This window comes from Stegodyphus dumicola, chromosome 1, assembly GCF_044657685.1.
Source record: "Stegodyphus dumicola isolate Sdum_Otavi_A_Nest chromosome 1, ASM4465768v1".
Lineage (NCBI taxonomy): Eukaryota > Metazoa > Arthropoda > Arachnida > Araneae > Eresidae > Stegodyphus > Stegodyphus dumicola.
The window spans coordinates 263,486,803-263,511,549 of NC_140768.1; the positions used below are offsets into that span (position 1 = coordinate 263,486,803).

Genomic DNA, 24,747 nt, shown 5'->3' on the forward strand with positions numbered 1-24,747 from the left:
TTACCTCCAGCTACTTTCTTCTTTTTCCCTGTCCTTGGATGAGACCACTGAGTGCTTTTTGTCACGTGGCTGAAAAAATAAATCATCAACACAAATATAACATAGGCAAATGAAATATTTTAACTAAAAATTCATGCATTACTTCATGAAAAAGAGCCAAATATATAAGTAAAATATTGGATTTCAACAAAAGTTTCCCACCACCGCAAATATCGCCTGCGCAAACAGTTCACATTGGTGTGTTTAATCATATTTTTTCAAATGATTTTTGGCATTTGAAACAAAGAGACTTGCTTCGGAACAGTGTGTTGTGAAATTTGTCAAAAAACACTGTTAACATTAAGTACAAAGTGCCTGAAATGGAACTATCATGCTAACAGATTAGAACCATTACTGACTCTCAGTTCTATTGCAGAAGTCAGATACAGAATGTCACCAAATGTTGTGTACAGCTTTAGGTACTAATGGTGTATCATATGACATTGTGAAGGTTTGATACCAAAAGTTCAAAAACAAGGACTACGACATTCAAGAAGTACAGCGCTTTGGCCAGCCTACTGACGTTGATGAGGCCCACATGCAAGAACTTGTGGAAGAAGATCAGCGTGCAACCATTCGAGAGCTTGCTAAGGAGTTAGACATTAGGGCCATGTCCATTAGTCATGGTATGCATCACATAAACTTTACATACAAGTTTCATTGCAGGGTGATGCATGAGCTGATTCAAGTACATAAGAACAGACATTGTTCGGGCCTGCACTAATCTGCTCAAATATAAACACAAAAACAAAATTATGGACTGTCACTTGTGACGAAAAGTAAGTGGATTTGCTTCAATAACGCAGGCCCAAAAAGGGCATTACAAAGAACCTAGTAAGCATTACAAAGTGCAATTTGACTAACAATAAGACCATGCTTTGTATCTGGTGGGATTGCTGTGGTATTATCTGTGGAGCAATTCATAACGACAGCGATGAGGCTGTACAACCCCCCCCCTCAACCCCGCTAACTGTGATTGGACTTGATCCAAAAAACAAGGAGAAACATTTTCTCCTTGTATGACTCACTTCTCGCGTTATGCAATGGACAGTAAACAACGCTTGTAATCATCGCTATATTTTTTTCTTCATATACCTAATAAATATGTTATTTTGTGTTTGCTAATACAATGATCGTGTTCCTTACCTCCGCAGCTTGGATTACACTTTATTAAGGTAAGAACTTTAATTCTGTTTTGTTCATCTGCTCGTCTCGATTTAGCGAAGTTGTAACAGTAAACAAAAATGAACCACGAATACCTTCAACAAAAGATTATGAGACTGAAAATATGTTTACTTCAATTAAACGCATAAAATACATCGAGATAAGCCATTAAGAATAAAAAACAGAAAAGATACTTTACCATAAATTATCGCTGGATAATCGAAAAAGGAAAAGCCAAGCCTGTCTTCAAAAGCGAAACAAAACTGCATAGTTGCGTACTGCGCATTCGAAATACAGAAGCAGAAATGGCTACTAGCTGCGAAAATAAATATTCGATCATGAAACTAAACAATAACAACTATCAAGTATGGAAATACAAACTTGAAATGATCCTGAAAAAGGAAAATTTATGGGATCTAATAGCAGATGACACACCAAAAGAAATAAACGACGAATGGAGAAAACGAGATGAACAAGCACAAGCTACCATTAGTTTACTCGTAGAAGACAATCAAATCGTACCCATAAGAAATAAAACGACAGCCAAAGAAATATGGAATGAATTAAAGAAAATACATGAAAGAAAGAATCTTTCCAGTAAACTTTACCTTCTGAGAAAGTTGTATACGTTAAAAGCAGAAGACGAATACAAACTCGAAGAACATGTCAACAAAATGCTCGAAATCGTAGACGAACTGCGAGGAATCGGTGAAGAAATAAAGGACAGTCACATTGCAGCGCTCTTACTAAGCGGCTTACCAAAGAGCTACGAAAATCTCATTACAGCTTTAGAAGCACGCCCAGAAGAAGAACTAACGCTGGAATATGTAAAAACGAAACTCATCGACGAATGCCTGAGAAGAAAAGAAGTAACGCGAACAGAAGAAACGACTGCCTTCAAAACGAATTTTAACACGAAATTCAAGCATTTAAATCAACGAAGATGCAATTATTGCAAAAAAAATAGGACACTTAGAAAAAGAGTGCAGATTCTTAAGTAACCACAAAGAAAAAGATAAAAACGAAAGTAACTCATTTTTCAAGAATGAAAAGCAAACGAATAAAGGAAATTATGGAAATAAACAGAAAACGAAAGTTGCTGTAAACGAGGATATACATGAAGATGAAAACGAAAATAAGAATCATGAGAAGACTGAGAATTACACGTTCGAAGTCACCAGAGAAAGAAAATCTCAAAACTCAAACTGGTCAGTCGACTCAGGTGCTACTTGTCATATGACCGATAATATAAACTTTTTCACCAAATTGGATAGAAGCAAAACTGAGCAGATAACAATTGCTAACGGCACGCAGATGAAGTCCGAAGGTATAGGAGAAGGATACTTATACTGTACAGACGACGAAGATAACGAAATAGAAGTGAGACTCGTGGATGTTCTGTACGTTCTTGACCTAGAAGGAGGATTGATATCCGTACGAAAAATTACAAAGAAAGGATTTAGAGTTGAATTTGAAGAAGATATTTGCAGAATAAAGAAGAAAAATAAAACCATAGGAATTGCTGAAGCAGAAGGAAATTTATACACCATAGTTGAATCGCAAAGAAGAAAAGCCAAATTTGCAACTGCAGAAAGAAGAGAAAATAGTATAGATCTATGGCATAGAAGGCTAGGACATAGAAATTATGAAGCAATCAAGAGGCTAAAGAATGATGACCTGGCAACCGAAATAAGAATTGACGGAGAAGCCAAAAAGGAAAAAGAATGCGAATGCTGTATCAGAGGAAAAATGACTGAATTGCCGTATCCCAAGCTAAACAACTATAGAGCAAAATCAGTTCTAGACTTGATACATTCAGATATCTGTGGACCAATCGGTACAACATCACTAGGAGGAAAGAAATACTTCATAACATTTATCGACGATCATTCGAGATACACAACGATCTATCTGCTAGCTACAAAAGATGAAGCTATTTCCAAGTTAAAACAATTTGTAACCATGACAAAGAACAAATTTGGAAAGAAGCCAAAAGTCTTAAGAACAGACAATGGAGGAGAATATACAAGCAAAGAGATTAAAGACTATCTAAAAGAAGAGGGAATCGAACATCAAACCTCCGTAGCATATTCACCGCAACAGAACGGTAGAGCAAAAAGAAAAAATCGATACTTAATGGAAATGACAAGATGCCTGCTACTCGATTCAGGACTCAAAAGAGAATTTTGGGGAGAAGCCGTAATGACAGCCACCTATCTACAAAACAGGCTACCATCAAGATCAGTTGAAAAAACACCGTATGAACTATGGAATAATAAGAAGCCGAACCTAAGCCATATCAGAGTTTTCGTCAGCACAGCTTATTGTCGAGTTCCAAAGCAGAAAAGAAGCAAACTAGACGAAAGAGCAGAAAAAGGAGTTCTTGTTGGATATAGTGACCGTACTAAAGGATACAGAATTTACATGCCACATGCAAACAACGTCGTGATCAGAAGAAGCATAATATTCGATGAAAACAAAAAAGAAGAAATGCCTCATCAATTAAATGATCCGCATGAGGAAATAGAATGGCCTTTTAAAGAAAATAAATTGACAGAACCATGTCCAAATGCTATTACTGAGGAAGTAATTGAAACAGAAGAAATTCCCCCATTACCGAGAAGATCCCACAGAACGACTAAAGGAATCCCACCAAACAGATTCTCATACATGGCTAAGAATGAAGAAATCAAAGTTCCTAAAGACTGGGAAGAACTTCAAACTTTTCCTACCAAAGAAAAGGAACTGTGGTTAAAAGCTACGAAAGAAGAAATGGAAGCTCTGAAGAGGAACAAAACATGGGAACTAGTCGATCTTCCAAAAGGAAAGAAAGCAATTGGAAACAAATGGACATTTAAAACAAAATCCGACGCTTCAGGAAATATTATCAGATATAAAGCTCGTTTAGTAGCTAAAGGATATTGCCAAAAATTTGGGCACGACTACGACGAAACATTCGCACCAGTCGTAAAGTATACAACAATAAGGACTATTTTGGCAATAGCAGCTCAAAAGAAAATGCACGTAAATCACTTCGATGTAAAAACAGCTTTTCTATATGGAGATCTGAAAGAAGATATATATATGAAGCAACCAGAAGGCTATATCTCTGCTTCAGAAGCAAATAAGTAAGTCTGTAAACTGAATAAAAGTATCTACGGACTAAAACAGGCAGCCAGAAACTGGAATCACAAGATAGATGAAATCCTGCGCAAACAAGGATACGTTCAAGGAAAGGCTGATCCATGTTCCTTCACACTAATCGAGAAAAACGCAAGAACTTACATAATGGTTTACGTTGATGACATATTAGTCGCGAGCGACAAGTGTGAATCAATTCAAGAAGTTGAACGAATTCTCAAAGAATATTTCGACATTCGCAATCTTGGAGAAGTGTTTAGATATCTAGGAATTGAAATCGAAAGAGAAAAAGACGGAAGCTTTAAACTTCATCAAGCTAACAAGATTAATAGTATGATCGAAAAATTCGACGGAGAGTGACCAAAGAAACTAAGCTATACACCCATGACTACGAATTTTAGGAAGAACCAAAACAACCAGGATGACATTTTTCCCGATAATCAGAAGTATAGGGATGTGGAAAAATCCCCCAAATGATTTATGTATCGCCGTTAGAGGGCGCTTCGCTTCTGAAAAGGAATGTTAGTTTTTAGTTTGCGACGTAGTTAGTTAGCAGTGAACCTTCGAGGCAATCCAAGTTGCTTTGTAAATAAAATGATTATTTTTGTAGATTGTTGAAGTATTTCACTTCATTTAGAATTAGAACCACCTTTCGCAATAAGGGAAGCAGTGGGAGCACTTTTATATTTAGCAACAGTATCAAGACCTGACATAGCAAATTCTGTTGGAATACTTATTATAGCAGAAAAGTAGAAAATCCATCAACATCGGACTGGACCGGTATCATTAAAATCATACGGTATTTGAGAGCTACAATTAATTACAAATTACATCTAAAATCCAATGGTGCACCAGTCATCAAAGCTTATAGTGACGCTGATTGGGCAGGAGATACCTCTGACAGAAAATCCACATCCGGATATATATTTCAAATAGCAAACAGTACAGTATCATGGGGAAGCAAGAAACAAAATTGTGTCGCCCTATCTTCGACAGAAGCCGAATACATCGCTCTAGCCTTAACATTGCAGGAGCTACAATGGATTAGACAACTGATGGGAGATTTAGGTTTCGCTCAACAGGAAGCTAACATCGTATTCGAGGATAATATATCATGCATAAATCTTTCCCGAAAAGAGAAAGGAAGCAGTTACACCAAACACATCGATGTGAAATATCATTACGTATGTAATCTACAAAATCAAGGGATTGTTGAATTAATACAACAGTATTAATGCAACAGTAAAATTAATTAATGCAACAGTAGAATGATGTATGCAGACATGTTCACAAAACCTTTGCCCAGACAACAGCTGGAATTTCTATTGAAAGGAATCGGGCTTACTTCGAACAAAACAGCTCATCGAGTGGGAGATTGTGGAGCAATTCATAACGACAGCGATGACGCTGTACAACCCCCCCCCCTCACCCCCGCTAACTGTGATTGGACTTGATCCAAAAAACAAGGAGAAACATTCTCTCCTTGTATGACTCACTTCTCGCGTTATGCAATGGACAGTAAACAACGCTTGTAATCATCGCTATATTTTTTTCTTCATATACCTAATAAATATGTTATTTTGTGTTTGCTAATACAATGATCGTGTTCCTTACCTCCGCAGCTTGGATTACACTTTATTAAGGTACGAACTTTAATTCTGTTTTGTTCATCTGCTCGTCTCGATTTAGCGAAGTTGTAACAGTAAACAAAAATGAACCACGAATACCTTCAACATTATCCACAAAGAATATCGGGAGAAAGGTGACAGTAAGGAGCTGTCCACGTTGATACTGCTATCAAGGAAGAACGTCGAAATGAGTTCAGGTGCAAAAAGGTAATGTTCCATCAAGGTCATGTAAGACCACATGTGTCTACATTCATCGGTTGGACTCTGTACAGACTCAAATGGGATCTTTTGCCACACCTACCATATAGCACCGACATCGCTCCTTTGCACTTCTACCTTTTTTCACACCTGCAGCTACATTTTGCTGGTGCTGTCTTCCATTCTGCACAGGACAGTGGCGGCTTGTAATAAGCACTGTGGAACTGCAGCACCCCCTATTTCCACTTATTATTATTTTTAATATTTAATACAGTGTGCCCTTCAGTCTTTAATTCTTTCTTTATACTTTTACAATACATAATCCTTAAGCTTAATGTCAGTTGCCATCCTCTACTTTGTGAAAAAAGTATGAAATTCTTTGTTTGGAACTGTGCACTTCACAGTTCCTGCGACGTGGTGTTTGGCTGTTCTGCGCATCCTCGCACAGAAAACAGCATGCAAGCCGGGTAGCGAGAAGAGCACTGTCGCTCTTGCAGTGCCGGAATTCTGGCATGTTGTTAGAAACATGATTTTTTTTTACTCCACGCATATGGTATTCCTCCACAAGGTGGAACTTCATCATACGAACCATAAACAGAGTTCATGAAAATTTGCAACCTTTAAAAAATTGCCTTACTGAAATTCAATCAACATTAAATGCAGATCAAACTATTGCAAAAGCCACAGGAATTTTAAAAAAACCTATATGATGATAATTTCAAGTTTTGGTTAGAGTTTTTTTATCAGATGCCTCATGTTGAAATAATGTACAACTAAATGCAATCTAGAGAAATTAGTGTGTTGTTTAAAGTTAACGAATATATAACAAATTTCAAAATTGCTATTTTAGAATTAAGAAACTCAAAGTACTGTAAGAATTTTTCAAAAACATTGATGGCAGAAGCTAAGGAAATATGTGATTTTATACTATGTATGTATAATGCACAAATATTCTTCCACTAAACACTTAGCAGTTGCTAAATTGTTAAACAAGAAATGCTTCGCTAGTTTTAGGAATGAATATTCTACAGAAGAAATAGTACTGACCACTGAAGCATATTTAATGATTGACAAAAGCTTGAAACTAAACTAAAAGTATTCTATTGTAGCTCTGATATCCATCAATACTTCGAATTAATTGAGCTACTGAAATTCATCTTCGAAAATAATCTAGATGATGTTCTTAGTGAAATTACGAAACAGATAAAATTTCTCTTGAGAGTTCCCATGACTACATCAGAGGCAGAATGCTGCTTTTCAACATTTAAAAGAATGAAAACTTTTCTAAGAAGCACTAGGAATTCGGAAAGACTAAATGCGATTGCATTTTTTCAATAAAGAAAAATCTCCTCAGTTGTCATCCAGAGATCAAGGAGAAAATAATTGATCTTTTCGCGCAAATTAAAACAAGAAGAATGGATTTCATTTTTAAATGAATAGACAAAGATTGAACTGTAACAATTTAGGTTAAAGTAATTAAGAAATTCACTGGCTCAGTAAAAGTAGGCGGCCAGTGCAACTCTGATTAAAAATCCAGTTATAATCACGTGCAGTGCTTATAAGGACCATGTGTTTCTGAGACTCCTTCTCCTTTATTTTCTTCTTTCTAGGTATTTCTTTCTCCTGATGAGGAGAGACCTTTAGCTGCCCTCGAAATCGATTGAGTGTTTCATTATACCTACGCTAAATACAAGGTTGTTTTTACGATTTTGATTGTCACATTAGCGTGTTTCTCTTCTAGTCTAATTAAGAAATGTTTAATTTTGTTCTTGTAAGATTTCATGAAGTTTCAAAATAAATTTTCTTTTTATACATGCTTATTTCCTAAAACAAAGGTTAAATTTTTTTGGAACAGCACCCCCACTAATATTAGCTACGAGCCGCCACTGGCACAGGATGTCCAAAATGAGGTTGATTTGTTTTGGGACTCGTGGCCACACTAAGTTTCTGGGCTGAAGGCTTTGAAAAACAACCAAAACATTAGCAGAAAATAATAGATTTGGGTGGTAATTACTACCAGCACTAAAGGCACTGCTTTTTTTTTTTTTTTTTTTTTTTTTCCTAACTATACTGAGAAAATTTTTTGGTGGAAAACTTTCCATTACAACCAGATGTTTAAATCCTAAAATCATAATATTAATTATACAATAAATCACAAAACTGCTTTATACTGCATTTTTTTAATCATATAATATGCATAAGTGGAGTGGGATGAAATATAAACTTGAAATAAATTATTGTGGCTATGTTAACAAAAACATGACTGAGGGTTAAATTGTGAAGAATGATAAAGTGTCTGTGTCTAAAATGAACCTTACCCATGGAAACAGTCTACTTGTTAAAAGTTTACAAAATGCTATGCCACGAAAACAAGTTTGGTTTAGGTGCATTAAGTTTGAAAAAAGTAATTTTCTTAAGGTAACATCACCTTAACTGAATAAGCTGCAAGCTTATTTTCTTATCAGAAAAGTGACAGTGAATGCTCCAGTTACTGTGACATCCTGGAGCAGTTGGCATCATATTTCTGAGATAACAATGACCAACCACAAGAAATTATTGTTAGCATTTACAAATGAATCATTACTGTGTACTGCTACAGAATATAGTTTGCTTCATAGAAGGCTTGCTACTCTTTTTCCAAAGCCCTCGTTAAATGATTGATACACACTCAAGTATTAAATATTGGATGTTAGCTAAATTGGGATTTTTCACATCGAAATAAGAGAGTTGAAAGTCAATAAGCCTTTTGGTAATCTTTGTATTCAGTCATGATTTACGAAATGACAGGTGTCTTTTCCCTTATTTCCATAGTTTTAGACTAGATATCAAGTTAGACCGAAACTGGAATGCCTCGAATAATTTAATTTATAATCATATTAAAAAAAGAAAAGATTCTAGTAATTTCACCTAAACCAAATATAGGTTAAAAGAATTATTTGAAATTCTTGATAATTTAGGTCAAAAATTATTAAATAAAATGAAAAAGGAAAAAATGAACATCAATATGAAAATTAAGGAACATATTTAAAATTTTCTTTGAAATACTTCTAGCAAAGGTTTACAGATTCTGCAACTTCTAGTCCCCTCAGCAAAAAATTACAATTTAATGTGATGAATAATTAATGACAAACTGTAAAATTTAATGAGTGCTAATCTCCAATTAATAATGGAATGTCTTGGAAAATGGCCTTTATTTACAACAAAAGCACAATTAAAGATAATTACTGTATATTTCAGTATATAACGCTCACTTTTAATGCAAAAAAATAAAATTGAAATTTACAGGTGCACATTGTATGCTGGGTATAAAAATGACAGATTTAGAAATAAGGAATGAGTATTAAAAAAAAATTAGATTTCTAAGTATACCTAATGCTGTTCATTTAAAAAAAAAATGACATACCGTATGAACTTAGAAATTTTCATTATAAGATAACATGAAAAGTTCATCATATTCCTCTTCTGTTATATCTTCAAACATGTTATTGAATTCTGTTTCATGTTCCCAGTCACTGCTACTCTGATCTGTAAATAGATAATCATCTTTCATTCCATCTAGATTGTTAGATATACTTCACTTTTTAAAGGACTTTTGAATTATGTAGAGTTCAATTTCATTCCATGCTTTTACTATCCACTTGCACAGTATTTAAACATTATTATATTTGGCCTTCTTTTGTAAACATTTTTTCACCTTCTAGCATCCAAGTATTCTACCGTCATTTTAAATTTTCTTTGAATAGTTTATTGATACACATATCTGAAGGCTGAAGTAATGACGTAATCCACCTAGAATAACTACCATGTCTATATTACACTCTTTCAATAATTTCTTTGTATTATCCGTTAGACAAGATCTGAACATGCTCCAGATTAAAACTTTTGGGATTATCTAAAGATGCTTTTGCCAAACATTTCTTATCAACAATTTCACACCGTTTTTGTCCATCCATCCATCTTTTCTCGTGAACATGAATGAAAACACCATCTGGGAAGTTACATGTTGGCATAATCTTCCATTTAGAAATGACCACGGGTTTAATTTTGAATCAACTGCTAAGCAGGAAAGCACTACAGTGAAGTAAGACCTTCCGTGACCTGTTGATTTTATGTGAACCATTTTTGTTTCTTTCACATCAAATATTTTATTGGTAAAAATATATTTGCGTGTGCCCTTGGCAAAAACTGGCGATATTGGCAGTACATGTGCACCGAGTTTGTGCAATTTTTTTACCTGTTATTTTGGCTTTGTGTGGCTTTGTGTATTTTTGGCACAAAAATCGTCGCTGCATAAAGCCCATAAAAAAAAAAAAAAAAAAAAAAAAAAAAACAAGTCAAAGAATTGCACGAACTTGGTATCTATATACACATCAACCTATTTTCACTTAAAAAAATCAGAGAATTGCACAAACTTGGCATTGCACATTCCCTTGACTTTGTCCATGTACACCAAGGATGTCAAACTCGCGGCCCACAACAAATATTTTTGCGGCCCAGCCAATATATCGGTAAATAATAATATATAATAATAAAATAACATATCGACGAAGAAAAAAATGAAATGTTTACTGCTAAGTAATTAACGTAAATTCATTCAGTGTTGTTAGATTACTCACAGCGAGCTGACACACACACTACTTAAATTACAAATGCGTGTGAGTAGCTTGCGTTCAGCTACCTTCGATTTTGGGGGACACTCAGAACTTGTACACATCCCCCGATAGCCGAATGTGGCCGAACTCATGGTCTCAGTTTTCCAATCGTAGTTTTGTACGATATATTGGTGCATGCACTTTGCTTTATTATTAATTATTACTTAATTCATATTGTTACGGATTTCATAGTTATTTATTTAGTTAGTTTTTTTTTATTTAGAATTGTAATTAGATTTGCTTCATGTTGCCTTAGCAACGCAGACGATTTTTGAAAAGACAGCTGTGTTGGCAGGTTAAAAATAGAACAGCGCGTGCATTTAATACCTAATAAATAAATATCTCGTAATTGCTGTTGCCATCCACAAAAATCCAGATATTTATAGATGTTTCCAGTATATTCGAGAAATTAATTATAAAGCTTATAAAAGCCGAGAAAAAACAACTAATCTCAGTAGTAGCTGTAGTTCTAGCGAACTGTTTGTTTACCTAATGCTGTGATTGATTTGTAGCGATTTCGCTGTGAGATAGAATTAGTTTCTCTGTTTTGAATTGATTTTTGCTAAACGTTTGACATTTTGTGATATTGTTAGAATATTTTTGAAGAAATATTTCAGCATTTTGATTTATCTCTTGTGGAAAGAATAGATTTTTGTTAACTTTTTAACGTTAACCGTGTTTATTCCAGCCCTTTGTATTCAGTATGTCTATATCAAAAACAAGTGGTAGTAAAATTAAACGAAAAATCGCTGACGAACATAGAATATTCCAAGTAAAATGGGAATTAGAATATTTTTGCTAATATAATAATCTGCTTGATATGTTATAATACTATTAATGTATCAAAGTTATATAATATTAAACGTCATTACGAACAACACAAATCGAAATATAACAATTACGAAGGATTAATGAGAGAAGAAAAGTTGAAAGAGCTCAAGTTAGGAGTGAAAAAGCAACAGTCCATGTTTAGTAAAGTATTGCAAGAAAGTGAAGCGGCGGTACATGCAAGCTTACGTCTTGTCTGAGTTGATAGCTAAACATTCGAAGCCTTTTACTGACTGTGATTTCATCAAGGAATGCCTAATGAAAGCTGGAGAAATTGTTTGTCCTGGAAATGTGAAGGCTTTTCAATCAATTTCATTGTCTCGAAATACAGTTGCGGAAAGAGTTATTGATTTAGCCGCGAATTTAAGTGATCAGATCAAAGCAAAGTCATCTAATTTCGAAAGTTTCTCCATTGCCTGTGACGAGAGCACGGACATTAGTGGCAAAGCTCAATTAGCAGTGTTTCTTCGTTCTTGTGACAAGAATTTTAACATTTTTTAGGAATTACTGGAACTAATACCGATGCCTGGTACTACCACAGGAGAAGATATATTTACTTGTGTTTTTGGACTTCTGCAGAAATACAATCTACCTTTGGCAAAATTAAATTCTGTAGCTACAGATGGCACTCCATCAATGACCGGGAAAAACAAGGGCTTCGTAGCATTACTAAGAAAAAAAACTTAGTGAAATTCACGGTTCAAACATTCATCATATGCATTGTATTATACATCAAGAAGTTCTATGCACGAAAGTAATAAATATGGAGAATGTTTTGTCATATGTAAAAAAAGTTATAAATTTTATAAGATCTCGAGGTTTAAATCAGCGTCAATTCACTGCTTTCTTAAGTGAGTTAGATAGTGAATATTCGGGTTTGTCTTATTATACCGAGGTACATTGGTTATCTTGCTCCAAGATTCTCAAACAATTGTGGGATTTGAAAGAAGAAATATGTCAGTTTTAAAAAACGAAAAATCAACACGTAAGTTTGTTTTACGATCCAATATGGATACAAGATTTATCTTTCTTGGTTGATATAACCAAACATTTAACCGATTTAAATTTATCGTTACAAGGAAAAGATCATTACGAACATGTTTGACATGTTTGACGGATATCATTACGAATATGTTTGACATAATTAAAGCATTCAAATGTCAACTAGTTCTTTGGGAAAAACAACTTAAAAATGAAGATTTGACCCACTTCCCGACGTGCAGCATGAATAAATCAAGTTTAGATGATACTTGTTCGTATCAAAAATACGCAGAAAAAATTGCAAATTTAACAACTGAATTTGAAACGAGGTTTAATGATTTTAGTTCCCTCGAAGACAATTTTTTTTTTTTTTTTTTTTTTGTTTTGTTTTGTTTTCTTCGATTTTTCTCAATAAGTATTGACTCAGTACCCAGCCATATGCAAATGGAGGTGATCGAGATTCAATGCAACTCAAATTTGAAAGCAAAATTCATTGAAGAGGACGTGCCTGAATTTTACAAATATTTACCAGCCAGGTTTGAAAATACTCGAAAATTCGCATATGAAATTATTTCCATGTTTGGTAGCACTTATCGGTGGAAGCAGTTATTTTCAGTCATGAAAGGTAATAAGTCTCCTATTAGAAACAGTATTAATGATGCTCACCTTGGGTCAGCATTGAAAGTTAACACTGCAAACAAAATTTCTTCCGAAATAGGAAAGATAATAGCAGAGAAGAGATGTCAAGTATCAAAACGTAAACATTAAATTTTTCTTGTTCTTTTCTATATGAATATATATATATATATATGTTTATTATTGTATCATTCGAGATAAATCTACGTTTCTATGAATATTGATTTTTTTTTTTTTTTTTTTTCCCGGCCCGCCTAAAGTTAAACCTTGTTAGTTTGACCCAAGTGTACCTATGAGTTTGACATCCCTGATGTACACATTGATCTATTTTCTGTTAAAAAGTCAAAGGAGCAGTAACAAAAAATATATAATCTCAATAAACCACATTTTAAATCAAACAATGAAATAACATAAAAAAGGAAATTCATCTTAGCACTACACAAAGGAAATATCCACTTACCATATTTAGAAATTTCAGTGTCTTCAGTCAAGCAAAATTTCTTGACAGCATCTAAAAACTTCCTAAAATCATCTGAACTAGAATCTGTCTACTGGCATCACCACATAAATTCACAAAAATAAGAGTAAAAAATATCCTCTGTAGTGCTGGTATCCTCCGACGTTCTACCATACACATTTTCTTCATGCAGACAGGACACTTATAATGGCTATTCAGCAAACATTCATTTACACACCATTCAATTAATGCTTTTATCCCTTTCATTCCAAATCGTACAGAAAGTTCAAATTAATCTTACCACATTCAGCCATTTTTCCGTGTAAACCACAAAATAACAATGTACTTTCTAACCAACATCCAACACAAACAAGACTTTACAAATCTTTTCCCATCATTCAAATACACTGCAATCAAGCAACCAATTACATCGAAATAGGGTTTCCATAAGATTCAAGTACTCAATTTACCATAAATGAAACAACAATTTGGCAATAAATGAAACAACTTAGCGTTAATCCAAGGGGCACCCTTAAATATATCATTTTATTTCCCATCATATCAAACATTACTGGAGTTTTATTCACATTTCCAGTATGTGACAGTAAATACTTCTTTTTCCTGCGTAGGTCAATAACATAACTTCTGGAAACTAATTAGTTTATTATCCAAATTGTCTGGAAACTCTTTTTCCCCCCTCATAGAACTAAATTATTCCGTGCCATAAATCTACTACATCCACTCAAAGTTGCTTTAATGTTTTCACTTTCATTTGCATTATTTTTCTTCCTTTTTAAGGCAAATAAACATTTACTGTTTCTTGTTCCAATTAATCTAATCTAGCCATGGAGGTAAGAAAGGGAGGAGGGGCCATTCCGCGCTAGAAGTGAAGCACTGCTTTGAAGCTTGGGTCACCAGACGGGGTGTTGTTTGTTTACATTCAGAAGCTCGCTTGACAAGATTCTGATAGTATTTCGACACACGACAGTTCCATAGAAATCGAAAAAGGGACACTCTCGCATGAAAGAAACATTCATAGTGTAGCAATTTGTATAGTTTACTGACATTTACGCAAAAATCACATCTTGGTTATTTTTCGATAACTAACAACAGCGATTTTGATTATGAATTTGTTTTATAAAATTTTAAGCTGTTGCACTACAAAAATATAGATTTTAAGAAAATTACTAAAAGAGATCTGCCAAAATTTATTTTCTAGAAGATTTGAAAAGTTTGAAACTTGATGGCTAAATGTAAATATAAAATTATGTATGTTAAAATATTTGTAATTAGGCACATAGGTCAGATTAAGTTTTTATTAAATAGAGTAACGCATGCAAGGGCTATCTGCCTAAAGAGAGAGATGCCATTGTGGAGGAATTTTGAAGAAAAACTGACCTTTGAGTGGGTATTAAAAATAATACTTATAATTTTCACTCAAATTATATTCATATATATTTTTTATGTAAAACTTTCGGGTCTATGCTAAATTAGTGTAAATTACTTTACACGAAAAATATAGTGAATGCACAGAAATTAAAGATTTGCACATGCCGGAAATGATAAATAGGAAATATGTATGGGTATTTATGCATGTGCTTGCAAAAAGCATGTATCTGCCTTTGACAAAATACTTAAATATTCATTAAATTATTTATAAATGTATTTGAAATGAAGAATTTATTCACTTATAAACAACTGTGAAAGTACTGTGAAGAAATCTAATGATTAAATGTATCTAATTTATAATGATTATAAATGTTATCTAAATATATAATAACCTTAATATTAAATTGTAAACATAAATTGAAATCCTGTTGCCAAATACGTTATAAAACTATTTAAGCAAGAATTGTTCGTATTGGAAAGCAATCTGTTAAAAGGTATTGTAAAGCAAATGCTATGAGATGCGCACTTAAGAACGCAATAAAGAGTTTTGGAATATGTATTGTTGAAATGAAGGGTAAAAAAAGAAAATCTGATAAGTATAATTAAAAGAATTATTCACTTTACATTTTATAATGACTCAGTTACAAGTTTTAAATAATACTTAAAAAAAAAAAAAAAACTTATTTTATTCCCTTTCAGAAATGTTCAGAGAAAGTCAAATACTATTTAATTCCTAATAATTCTCTAATTTAAAATGAACCGAATAGAGCATTAATTATAAATTGACTTACATTTTTCGATTTAAAAGAAGCCAAAAAATCATGTCATATTTAAGAAAGTATTTTAGGAAGAAGCTCTATAAATAGAAAAGAAATAATGCATAATTTTAATATTAATAATACAATAAACTTTGATCTTAATTTTTGTACCTTAACCGAATAAAACCGAATTACCTTAATTTTTTTTTTCTAATGTAATTAACGAAAACTTGTGAAAATATTTCATTCAAATTAAACCATTCTGAGAAAACTGTCCTGTGAAAAGTATAGCATTTAATTCCGTTCAGAATGAACTGTTGTTTAAAAATATGTTGTTTTCACATACTTAAGAGTTGTAAAAAAAGGAAATATATACATTTATATGTATATTTGCGACGTAATTACAAAATATTTACACCCGAACGCGTCAAATCCCATAGAACTCAATGGTAAATGACCCAATGTTTTGGTCACCACGTAGGGATCGCCGGTGCTTCAGAGCAGGGTACGGAGAAACTTGTTTAGGGCGACTCCTTCTTACTTCCTACCTCCATGAATCTAGCGCTTTTCTAGGACCCAGTTCGCAACAATTTCTTCTAGGATAGGCCATTTCGTTACTTCTTTACACAGTTCACATTTAATCTTTGGCATATTAATTATTGTGATTTCATTTTTCTTCCACTCACATATGAAACTTTCTCCAACACAAATTTCTCCAATCCTTGTTGCAGTACCATTTCCCTTTTTTTCCCAAAATGAATGGCTTTGGAATTGAAACCAGCACATTGTTTGTTTCTTTTTGCAGAGAATCATATCCTTCTTTGCAGGAATATTTAATTACTCAACCATTTAATGCACACACATATTGTTCCCCTTATTGATTGTCAATTCGGAATACCATCGTTTGAAAGGCTAGGACAAATCTTTGTCCTAGCTAATCTAAATGGCCTCTAAAGATAAGAACAATGCACATGTATCTTTAAGATTTCTTTATGAAGAATTGGATGTGCATTATATGGCAAATATACCTAAAATTTTTTTAATTTAGCTTGAAATTATACATGTGCGTTATGCACTGGTTTACATTATACCCCACAAAATACAGTATACAAAAGATAAAAAAAAAATTCTTATCCTCTGTCTTAAGGAAAATAAATTGTATAGCAAAAAAATGTACATGCGAGTTCTAAGAAACAAAATATAATGCATTTATCAAATATTAACTGCATTGAAAATTACTGAGTGAATATGTTTTATTGATGCTAAGTGTAGCAGTACATGTGAAGCATTTTCCAGTGTATAATGCGCGTCTATAATTACATGACGCATTTTTTTTATTTTTATGTATATTCCCCATATAATGTGCACCCAATTTTTCAAAAAGAAACTTAAAAGATATATGTGGTCTTATTTTTTAAGGTCACTTATTGAAAGATTTGTCCTAGCCTTTCAAACAATGGTATACCGAATTGGCAAGCTATAAGGGGAGCAACATGTTTGTTAAATGCTTGAGGGAGTAAATATTCCTGCAAAGAGGGTGGATTGTGTTCAATGCAAATGTCCAAAACAATGCTATTGTATGGTTTCGAGAAAAGGGGGACACAATTTGGACTAAGGATGCACTTCCAACCTGAATGGATTCGTGGAATTAGGAGTTAGATGTCTCTCCCTGCAGTCATTTGAAACAAGGATTTTGAAGTGAAAATTGATGCTTTAGTAAATTGCATTTGTTTTAGTTGAAATACAGTTCTTTTTATTAGTAAATATGGCTCCTGCAAAAAGAAACAAACACAGTGCCAGTCTCAAATGCAAAGACATTAATTTTGCGAAAGAATATGGAACTTGTCCTGCAACAAGGTTGTTTGGATTTGATAAAAAATGGAACAGATGATGATGAATCATAGTAACAATGATGGTAAAGATGAAACAGAATTCGACAATTTGCCTGAGGATATAATGAAAGACGAAGATGATGAAATTTTCATGTTACGCAATAATAAAAAAATAATGAAAATAGTATAATACAATAAAAGCTCACAAGGTATGTAATTTCTTTTAAATAAACAGCATATAGATACATTACCGAGATATAAATTTTTTATGCCTTCTCCTTATTTTTAAATTGATCGTTTTTATACCTGGCGTATAACGCGCACCCATAAATTTTGACCTTACTTTTTGTATTGAAAGTGTGCATTATACGCTGGAATATACAATATATTTTTTATTGCGATATCACAAAATGGCTCTTTTTTTTCTATTGTTTTTATGGGTGTACCCCAACTGCGCTAATGAAAATCCCCCCCGGGTCGAGCTATAGTCCAACTGCGCCTATCACAATTTCTCCCCCCCCCTGCTGCCTACAGGGTTACAATTTAACTTTTCGTGCCAATTGTAGCCAAGAGGAAAATAAAAGTAAATAAATAGAATTACATATCACAAGAACAAGTAAAAAATATCTAACAAGCAGGCTAATTACTTGAATAAGAGTAATAAATGCTAGAGCTAACAAAGAAAATAAAAGCTATTGGTAAACATACATATTATCATTACAAACACCTTTCATTTATGATAATAATATAATTTAAATAATTATAAAGCATACAAATTATATTTTTAATAAATTACATCAATAATATAATAGTCAAGATGTCTGAACTAGACTGGAAAATTTAATAGAGTGCAAAAAATTATTCCATATCAAAGTGTGTTAAAGTGTGCTAGAAATATTTTTCGTTAATTAAAGCAATCATGTAAATGTTTGCAGAAATTAATAGTTAAATTAAAAAAAAAAAGCTTAGCGTGAAATCTATTATAACAACATTACTATGCGTTTGGATCACTGACGTATAAATTGTAAATAAATTTAAATTATTATGCTAAGAAGTTTTTCTAAAATTTATCTAGAAGAAAGAATTAGATAAACAGTACCGCAAATTAATATAACCAATCAGGCCTCTCAATAAATAAAAGCTTATTTTTTTAACCAAAAACTAAAAATTAGGATGCAAAAGTTTGTGTAATATACTTGGAAATATCTGAACATATAATTAGTTCGAAACATACAATTAAATTAATAACAAGCTAATTAACAGTAACATTAAACTTAATTTCATTCAATCTAAAACAAGCAATCGATCAGGAGCTCCACATAACTGAAGTTTTAATGCTATTTTACGTAGATTTGCGTATAAAATAAAAGTAGCACTTGTGAAACAAGTGAATAATGTACTGATAGCCAACAGGAATTAAAATACAGTGGTTAAAAATATAACAACTTGTCAGAAGGTATGCAAAGTTGCCATGGCTAGAGAAATTGAATGATTATAGAAAACTCATAAAGTTAAGCGCTACAGTATGAAAAGAAAATTCTGGAATAAACATGTTAAGAAAATTAGATGAAGAAATAATCCTTAATTTATTGATATTCATATAAACTCTATGCTTTTGGAAAAATGTTACATATAATTTGCACCGAGGTATCAATCACCGAAACTGAGTTAATTTCTTTCATTATTTTTTCTTATTAGAGGGATTTGTAAAAAAATATGCTAAGGTAAAGGTAAAAATTTTTGCAATACTTTTAAAGAATAAATTAAAAAAATATTTTTACTTCATGAACTGAAATCTTTACGCTACATTTTTATACAGTAAATAAGTACAAAAGAAGAAAGAGCTGGGGGATCACTGGGACTAGAAACTCGGGTCGAACTACCAATGTTTAGTGACTTTTCCACAAGACCTTTTGAAATTAGGCTAAACAATATATCAAAGAAAATAGAAGATACAGCACACGTAAGATTAAATATCCTCGTATTTACAAAAGTGGGCTGAATTAGAGATTTACATGTTTGGTGAATGAGTTAAACTTACCTGTATGCCATTATGAAATTTTAGGAATGTAGCATAAAAGCATGAGTGAAGAAGGCAATGGCAATCTAAATCATTGTAATCTAAATGTATATTATTATGAGTATCTGCTATTAATTTCAATACTGCTGAAAAAATTGTAAATGAATTACATTATAAATCACATGAACTCGTTGCATTATAAATTACAACAGTTAGAAATATTATTAGCCTGATTTAGCGGCCATCTTTGTTAACAAATAATTTCAAGTAATTAATTTTACAAATAATTCAGCCTGAAACTAGGTTGGAAAATAAGCTACATGCTGAAGATTAAGCTTTGCCAAGGTGTTAGAAATATCTTCTATTAACTAGAGTTGTGATGCAAGAATTTGTAAAAATTATCATTTAAATATAAATTGGCATAAATACAATACAAAGTATATAAATTCTACATGCATGAAAACTTGAGTACAGTGCAACAATATGTGAAAAAGGAATGGATTAAAAGGGAACTGAAAATCCCAGGATATGAATATAAGGGATTTTATTTTTAAATTTTTTTTGTTAATTATGAAAATTCTGCTGACGCTCATAATTATTAATTTATTAATTAATTGTGTATTAGAAATTAAATGTATGCCAGGTAGAAAACAGAATAAATATTTAAACGTTTCTAGTATTAAAATATGGAATTTGTAACAAAGTTAAATAACCTTAAAATAACTTCAATAATTAAAAATGGAAAGTTTAATACGAGAATATATTGCAATAATATTAGTGTGAATTTAGAACGACTTAAGAAGTCCAATTTTTAGATTTAATAAAGAATTTTTATAATTAAACTAGAACTGTTTACCTAAAATGGTAAATTTGAAAGTTAAAACCATTCTGCTATCTAAGAAGATTTGTTAATATTTATCTAGACAAGAAACTTATTTAAGGTGAGCTACAAATCCGATATTTGATACGTTAATTATGTATCAGTTTTGTGTATGTCATTAATCTATCAATTTTACTATTCAAAACTGATATCAGCGACTAAAATCTACAACTTGGAAAGTTTTTAATTCTTACAGAGAATAAAAAAGATCTGGCTCATCATTCCTTTAAGCATCATAAAACTTTAAAATGAGTGTAAAAGAAATTTATTTTTTAGCACACGCCAGACTTTAAATTAATATTTGTTTTACATGCACAGTTTTTACAATATTGATAAACGAAAATAAAGGCTTGCAGTCTCAACAGAATGCCCCATTAATGGCGATAAACGACTTTTTGTAGCACCCAATCTTCTTGATAAAGAAAGAGGGGACAGGAAACGTCGCGCAGTTCGTGCATTAGAAAAGAGGGGGACGGGGATTTTCGAACAAATTCGGCGCAGTTCGTACCCTACCGTTTTTATGCACGAAATTTAAATGTTACTTATTCTGATACTTATATATTTTTTGGTCGACTCGTATTTTTCCATTTCGGCAGCAGGCGATAATTTGCCAAAAATGATACAACCTACGCCAAATGGAATATCCCTCCTTTACCTTTTAAATAGCCTTTTACCACCACATTTTCAAAATAACTAGCAGCCCTTTCTTATCAGTCATGTCTTTTTCCTAATATGTCAAAAACAGATGAAAAACCAATGAAAGTTTGGGATTCGTCCAGAGCAGAGGAAGAATCTGTCAGATTCTTTCAAGCAAAAGGCATTTTGCCTAAAATTGCAACTTGTGTTAACAATCATGAAATGAAATCGTATTTCGAAAATGAAATTCAGTAGCGCCACAACATTTCAACTTGTCGCAGTAAAAGTATCAGGAAAGGTACATGGTTTGAGTCATCGAAATTGAGTTTCTTGACATGTGTGAGGCTTATTTATGGTTGGAGCAAAGAATTACCTTCAGTTAAGAATGCGAGGCAGATTCTACCACAACAGTGGATCTTTAAACCATATTGTTTTACGGCAGAGTTTGCCGTAAAACAAACGGATGTTTCCTAGTGAAGGTGCCAAACCGATCCATCAGCATTATACGTATTAGAAGCAATTAAGGAAAATATCAGAAAAGGAACTATAATATATCTTGATTTGTGAAAATAATACTGCAGAAAAACTGGAAGAAGAAAGTTTCAAAAATTTCAAAGTGAACCATAAATAAAATTTTTTCGAGCCGGGAACTTGAATGCACATGCAAAAAATATAGAAAGACTGTGAGGTAACAACACATTGCAAAATAAGAAACACACAAGAATGGCATGTCATCATCTGGAAATATATCTAACAAAATTTATGTAGAGAAGGAAAATGAAAGACCCATTTGAAAAAAATTTAAACCATATTAATATGTTTATGCCTCCAAAGTAAACATTTCTTAAAACAAACTTTTTTTTTTTTTTTTTTTTTTTTAAATGTATATACTGTGTGTTGTCGCCAATAAAGTCTAAATAGACAAGATTTGCGCCTGTGAAATGGAAAAGTACCATTTTTTATGTATGAAATTTAAATGTTACTTATTCTGACACTTGTACATTTTTTGGTCGATAGTGAAAGCTGGCAGAAATTCCTCCAAACCTGCACCAACCATTGGAAGTTTGAAGGAACAGTTCACACTTTATTTAATTATATAATCAACACATACAAATCACAAATATAACATACTAAAAAAACTTAAATGCATATGAGCTGCTTTGAGATTATCTGACAAACCAATTCACTAACATTTCTGCGAAACATTCCAGTTATCAAAAAGCCCTAATCACATTTAAAACAGCAACAAAACAGGCCACCTTATTTGTGAGCTCAGCACTAGAAATCTACTTAAATACGAATATAAGTGGAATCAAGTAATTAAATGCCTTTTTTTTTTTTTTTTTTTTTTTTTTTTTTTTTTTTTTTTTTTAATTACAGAATCTTTTAATGTTTTGAAAATGTGTACCAGAGGCAAGATCTACAAAATTACATTGGTAATTAATTTAAAACATTCAAATTCTGCATCATACAATTCATTTTTCATTTCTTTCATAGATCTTCTAAGAATACATAATTATTCTAGGAAAAAAAATAAGAAAGTAGAATACTTCCATGTTTGCTTATCGAGCATTAATCACGATTACATACAAACAAAGCAAACATCTGAGTGCACCGTGACATCATGATTATTCATGCATCTAGCAAGACGTTTTTGAAATATGAATGGAAAAACACATAAGTACCATTCATAGTTATGAATGGGAACAGTCCAAATTATGTATGTTGTTAACCTTCTAGCAGAGTTTTTTCAAAAATAGCAAGAAAAGATGGACTGTTAGCAAAATGATTTCATATATGAGAACTTAAAATTAGGTAAATTGCTAAAGACTGTTCATAACACATATCCCACTGGACTAGAAGAATGAACCCAGGCCTACTTTATGATTTAAATTGTGTCATATTATAATACTGCAGGCTAAATCAACAGCAGAGGGTTAAAATGACTTTTCTTTCGAAATTTAGCCATGAGCTGCTAATTTCCATAAAAAAAAAAGTTAATTTCCAAATAAATACAGTGCCTGGCCTTTAATTATGTCAATGTTTTGACCATTTTAGTATCTTTAAAATTTTGTTTCCACTAATGACACAACACACTAAATATTCCAAATTCTGCAATCACTGCAAGTGAATGTAACAAATATGTAACATATTGTTATATTTTTTCTTTACGTATGGGTTCACGATGACAATACTTCATCAAGTATTGAAACACAATTTATTAGCCAGTATTCTTAGGACAGCTCCAAAATCATGTTTACAGTTATTGAAGAATTATCATAAGCACACTGAAACAATCAGTGACACAGTCTTTAGGCTATCAGGCTATATCGGTGAAGACAGCTTCACGGCAAAGCACCAGAGTACAGCTCCCGTCTCTGCTTGGTCGTTCTCGGAACTCAATGTATTCTCAAGACTCTCCGCGTTACAACTCGTGATGCACTTGATAATACACTACAGTACAGCTCCCAACTTAGTTCAGTTATTGTCAGAGCTCAGTACACTCTAACATGAAACTCGACGATTCGCTAACTCGGGATATACTAGGAGACTCTCTCAATGCACTTGACGACCAACTCGGCACTACATTACGAGACACTCGCTCATTAACTATTAACTGACTAGACTAGGCACTCTCCGTACACCAGCAGGGTTTATATAGCTTTTGGCTTGTGTTCGAGACATTCTGGACCAAACCAGTAAGAATCGTTCGAGATGGTTCTCTATCCATCTACGCCATTTCATCAATTTTGTCGCTAAATATCACCAAATGGACGATTTCTCACCACATATGGCAACCCTACCTTCCATTTTTGGCAACCTTAAACCTGCTTTGTGGAGAAGCTATCTTGCCGCAGCTAGACATTTTGTAACAATATGTACAATGTAACAATGTGTATACGTAACAAAATATTCAGTATTGACATGTATTGAGTATTGACATGGGCTTCAAGACTTGTTTGATTCACCATAATGCACACGTTGACTATTTTTGCAACATATGAATAGAATTCGAAAAATATGCATACAAAAATTATAAGAAACTGTTCTGCATGAAATATCTTTTCTTTATATGTATCTAAATCCAAATGTATTTCAGATTCAAAATTTAAGCAATTATGTAGCAACATAACCACACTGGCATAATTTGGCAATTTTGCAGACATGAAAAAGAATTTTGGGTTAATCTTTGGATTATGGTAACTTGGCGATTTTTTGGCGAAAATTTGGCGACCAACCCTGCTACAGCAACCTGCTAGTTTTTGTTTGGACGCCATTTTATTTTCACGTAGTAAAGGCATGTTTTTTTTTTTTTACTCAAAATTTTTTTCCAACAATCTGCTAGCCGAATTACGCTTGTGCTAGAACTTTTATGAACAAAAGTGCTTAATCATGACGAAGATTAGGTGCGAAATTGGGACAAAGTGCAGAATCGCCCACTGCTTACCGCGTTTTTACGAACAGCACATACACGGTATCATCCATGTACACGTCGACCTATTTTTCA

General features: G+C 32.8%; 1 protein-coding gene across 3 annotated transcripts in view; it reads right to left on the reverse strand.

Moving 5' to 3' along the window:
- Wwox (WW domain-containing oxidoreductase) overlaps window positions 1-24,747 on the reverse strand; it is a 107,833-nt gene that overhangs the window by 62,246 nt on the left and 20,840 nt on the right. For 2 of the 3 annotated variants that reach the window (XM_085827520.1, XM_085827508.1), the window contains exon 2: window positions 5-69. In XM_085827520.1, the coding sequence (XP_085683646.1) occupies window positions 5-69 (65 nt within the window). Of the gene's footprint in view, window positions 1-4; window positions 70-9,573; window positions 9,696-24,747 lie in introns of all 3 variants that reach the window. The other variant, XM_085827512.1, reaches the window with a different exon arrangement.